This window comes from Hipposideros armiger, unplaced genomic scaffold (genome assembly GCF_001890085.2).
Source record: "Hipposideros armiger isolate ML-2016 unplaced genomic scaffold, ASM189008v1 scaffold_107, whole genome shotgun sequence".
Taxonomy (NCBI): Eukaryota; Metazoa; Chordata; class Mammalia; order Chiroptera; family Hipposideridae; genus Hipposideros; species Hipposideros armiger.
In genome coordinates, this window is record NW_017731457.1 from 2,399,411 (window position 1) to 2,404,534 (window position 5,124).

At 45.5% G+C, this 5,124-nt stretch overlaps 1 protein-coding gene across 1 annotated transcript in view; it reads left to right on the plus strand.

Annotated features, from left to right (window-relative positions):
- Window positions 1–257: 257 nt before the first annotated feature.
- RHBDD2 (rhomboid domain containing 2) overlaps window positions 258–5,124 on the plus strand; it is a 9,012-nt gene continuing 4,145 nt past the window's right edge. Inside the window, exons 1-2 of the mRNA XM_019646944.1 lie at window positions 258–526; window positions 2,864–3,271. Coding sequence (XP_019502489.1) covers window positions 349–526; window positions 2,864–3,271 — 586 coding nt within the window. The 5' untranslated portion in view covers window positions 258–348. The remainder of the gene's footprint in view (window positions 527–2,863; window positions 3,272–5,124) is intronic.

A 5,124-nucleotide genomic window follows, 5' to 3' on the forward strand; every position in this document is an offset into this window, starting at 1 on the left:
GAGGAGTGTGGGGAGGGGGTGGCTCTGCAAACCACAAGGGACAATAGTCATTAGGTATCTAAAGCAGAGATGATGAAATCCAAACCCGAACCCTTGAAGTTGCCCCCCACACTGGAGCGCTGCGGGGATCATAGAGCTGTGCAACCAGAGGGCGCTGAAAAGGCTCCCCGCTGGCCGCGCGCCGGAGCGGCTGGTCAGCGCGACCCAATAGGGCAGCTCGGCGTGGGCGGGGACCGGGAGGCGCGGCTTCCGACCGCCACCCCCGCTGTTGTTAGGGGAGACAGCGCAGGGAGGCGGAAGAAGCCGGCTCTGACTCGGTGCCCAGCAGGCACGGGAGCGGTGGCGGCCATGGCGGTCTCGGAGCCCGGGTATCGGAGCTGGTCCTTTTGGCCTGAGGTGCCATCCGCCACCTTCTTCACCGCGCTGCTCTCGCTACTGGTGTCTGGGCCCCGTGTGTTCCTGCTGCAGCCTCCCCTGCCACCCTCCGGCCTCTCACTGCGGTCCGATTGCCTGCGCAACTGGCAAGGTGAGCAGAGCGGGGCCGGGAGTCCAGTACCAGCCCTTTTCCTTCGACCTCGCCAGGCCCTGGACTTCGGCCTCCCAGCACCCATGCCATCAGGCCTTACCTCCAGCTTCTCCGTCCACATCCTCATTCCCCCCACCGTTGGACCACCCCCATATTCCACGTCTTTGTCTCTCCAGAGCCCATCTTCGTCATTACTGTAATCCTTCCCTACCTTAATTTCTTCCCTTCCCTGTCGTCATTGGACTGATGAAGGCCCCCACATATGTTCGCAGGCAAACCAGTTTAATTCATCCATGCTCGCTCTCTGAAGAGGATTTTTCTCTCCCCCTCCTTCCTTATATACACACGTCTGCTTTAAGGTATAACCCTCGCTGAAAAAAATTTTTTCTCTCTCCTTCATCAAGACATTTGAGCTTTATCTGTGGCTACCCCTAGCGTCCTGGCCTCTGGAGGTTTAGGATTTCTTTTGCTTCTTCGTTTGTATCTTAATCCTGAGTGAGATTCCCAGTTTATGGGGGGAGGGGCATCTTGTGCCTTTTGGAGAGGTGTTTGTTTTCTCTGGGGGAGAGAGATTTTTTTTTTAATTTATTTTTTTATTGTTAGTTTCAGGTGTACAGAACAATGCGCTAGTTATCCTTTTCACCCTCACAAAGTAACAACCCTCCTCTCCCCATCTATTGCCCTCCCCCCCATATCATGCTTATCTATTACAATTCCATTGACTCCATTCCCACTCTCTATGTCCCGTGACTATTTGTATATATAATTATAGTTGACATACAATATTATTCAACATCAGCTTCAGAAATACAGTGCGGTGGTCAGTCCTCTACACCGACTATGAAGTGGTCTGGGGGAGAGAAATTTTGCAAACCATTTTAAATATTAACATCTCATAAAATTCTATTCTTTTCTTGGGAGGAAAATGGGAAGTTTGCGTAACTCTTGCTGTTTTGCAAAGCCACAAAGGTGGCGGATGCATTAAGCTTATTTAATCCTCTCCAATATCCCATGACGTAGTAATGAGACTAAGGCTTACTGCGGAGAATCACAGAGCCATTCAGTTATACAATAGAGATAGAACCCAGATTTTTCCTTTTATTGTATGATGTTTTGGAAACCGGAGGCTTGGGGTATATTAGCCCCAAATCATATAGAATTGCTTCTAGAATCTTCACGTTGATGCTTAGAATTTCAGTTTGTAAAGTATTCAGCAATTAAGGAGGTACTCGTCAGATAATGAAGCCTAACAGAGATGGCTTGGCCTGACTGGGGTTCATAGCCTGTCCCCTTCCTCAAATCTAAAACTTCCCCCCACCCAGACACAGAGCATGTCATCGGCAGATGCAAAATGTCAGCCCAAACTAAACTCCCTTTTTTTCTTTAGTTCACAGTTTCTCTGAGCGTGGGGCTCATGGGCATGTGAGTATTAGATACGTACGTAAGGAATCTTTGACGGCCTCAAGTGTAATCCTGTTCCTTTACAATGAGGAAACTGAAGCCAAGAGGGCCTGTGACTTGACTAACCTCAGCCAACCAGTACGTGATAGAGCCAAGATTTCACTCTGTCTTTGGGCTCCCAATCCAATATTACTGCCACTTCACTGGGCCCCCTCCTTCAGTTTAATGTTCTGGCCTGCAAGGACATAAAAGTACATAAGAGAGGATTGCTTTTAGAAGAATAAAAGGGAGATTATTTGCTGTCTTATTGCACATAGAGCATCACTCTACCTGTAGGATTGGATAAACACTTTCAAGGAAGACTTCTGAGTTTTAGATCTATATTATTAGTGATCATTTTTATATCTGGATTATAGTGATAATCTTTATAGGTGCAAAATAATTCATGGTCCCTTTTTTCTTCCTCTGAACAGCCACTATGGAAGGAGAGGTCAGGATTACAGCCGAGGAGACTGACACACAGAGTGTTAAGGGACACCCACTCAGTCCACCCTGAAGCTGTTACAATTAATTACCCTCAAACTGCCTGGTGAGATAGGTCAGTATTAAAACCTAAAAAGGGGGCCTAAAGCACATTATAAATTCAAAGACCATCCCATGCTACAAAGTGGTTTTTTTTCCCCCACATGGAAGTCAGTCGCTGATAAGACTCACTCCAGGTTGGGGAAAGAGCAGGGATTTAGACATTCATTACTCTACTTTGAATCTCGGGCACTTCATTGTTGCCTCCTACTGCTTATCTTGGCTGCAGGCTGATTTTCACTGGCTCTCAGTGCTCTGTCATGGGGGCTGCTCCCCCTTTTATAGGTGGTTTGAAACCTGTCTTTCCCTCCTTGGAGCAAGCCAGTCAGGCCTTTAACCCAGCTCCCTCTATAGTTTACAGGCTGGTGACCTACATCTTTGTCTATGAGAATCCAGTCTCTCTGCTCTGCGGTGCTGTCATCATCTGGCGCTTTGCTGGCAATTTTGAGAGAACCGTGGGCACCGTCCGCCACTGCTTCTTCACCGTGATCTTCGCCCTCTTCTCCGCTATCATCTTCCTGTCATTTGAGGCCGTGACAACGCTGTCGAAGCTGGGGGAGGTGGAGGATGCCCGAGGTTTCACCCCAGTGGCTTTTGCCATGCTGGGAGTCAACGTCGTCCGCTCTCGCATGAGGAGGGCCCTGGTGTTCGGTGTGGTGGTGCCCTCGATGCTGGTGCCGTGGCTCCTGCTGTGTGCCTCATGGCTCATTCCTCAGACCTCCTTTCTCAGTAATGTGTGTGGACTTGGAATTGGGCTGGCCTGTATCCTTCCTAGAAGGGAACTGGAGAACGATGACATCCCAAAGGGTGAACCAAGTTGAAGGGGCTGGGGAGTCACGTAGGTAGAGCCGTGGGCTCAGATATAGGTAACCCGGGTTCTAGCTTCAGCTTTGAAAACCAAGTGGCCTTGTGGGGACTGAGGGGGAGGGTCACCTCCCTTCTCTAGGCCAGAGTTTCCTCATCTGGAAAATAACATCATAGCTATCTCCTTGTGCCAGCTTAGCACTGCCAATTAGTAAAATATTCGGATTTGATTTTTTTCCTTGTAAACTAAGGTATAAATGTACATTTGACTAATTATGATAAGACTTTACATTGGAAAAATCAAAATCACCCATGAGCTGGAGATGTTCCATGAAAGGAATAGAAAACAGGGTTTTTTTGTTTTTGTTTGGTTTAGTCTTTTTCTCAAGAAAAAAAAAAATTATGATAGGCTTTTATCATATGAATGGTTTGAAACTTAGGATAAGCTTTACATCCCTTATATAAATATTCTGGCAATTAGAAGGAACAATTCTAAAATACAGAGGGGTTACTTTTTTAAACATCAGAATTGGTAGTGTTGGGGGTTAGACAGGCACATTCCTAAATACTCTTTCAATTTATGATTCAATAAGCTATTAGGGTAGGTGGTATATAAATATATAAATACACATTGATAACATAGCTCTTATTTATTTTATTGTATTTTTTTTTTTTAGCTGAGCCATCCTGCCACCGGTTGGCAGCTCAGCAGCAGCTCAGCTAGGGCCATGAATCAAACTGGGGACCCTGTTGCTCAGAGCTCAAACTCTTGAGCAAGCTCTTAACCAACTGAGCCACTCGGCTGGCCCGCTCTTATTTATCTTTTAAATTTTAATTTAATTTCATTGATTTTAAATGTTTTCTTTAATATGAAAATTTAAAGCTATATACCTGCCTGTAAGTACTGCTTTAGTTGCATCCCACAAATTTTGATAGGTTGTGTTACCATCACACATGTTAGTATTCAGCTAAAGACTAGGGGAGCCCTAGACACATTTCCATAGGTCCTTCTATGAGCACCCTCCTCTTCTCCATTACTCTGACCTGTAAATCCCAGGTACTTTTTACACTCTGAACTCTGTCTCTCCAGCTCAGTAAAAAATGCTATATTATGCTTGGATTCCTCTTCCAGTGCTATGATTTGGAAAGTACCTCCAGGCAGAAAGCTAGCTTGATCTTGAGGCCTACTTCATTTGTTTCCCTTTTGTAAGGTATCTCAGTCTGGCAGTGATTGTTGTCCAAAATCTGAAAACAATTATGTAAAATATTTGTCTTTCTTTATAGTTATTTATGGTGGGAGGACTAGTCTAGTATTATTACTTTCTCAGAGTCAGAAGCGGATAAATTCTTGCGATCATTTTGAAGTCATCAGCCATGACCACTTCTGACTTCCTTACAGCGTTGGTTATCAACTGGAATCAGTATTTGGAAATATACCGTCCTCCCTGAAATAATTTAGAAATACGCAGGAATATTTTTGGTAATCATAATGACTGGGTGCTATTGCCATTTAGTGGCCGGTGGCCAGAGATGCTAAATGTCTTGTAATGTGTGAAATGGTCCAGCCCAGCAAAAAATTGTCTTGTTGAAAATGCCAGTAGCATTCGAGTTAAGAATACTGCCTCAAGGAACAACTTTCTCTTGGTACTTCCGTAGGGAATCCTTCCTTCCACCACACCTCTTCTAGCTATTGCTACTCCCAATTTAGGGTTCAGCATACACATCACTTCCTTAGGGTCCCCAGCAGGGTCTTCCATAGATCAGCTTTTGCTTATCACCACTATTCCACCGCAATTACTCCTTACCTGGTA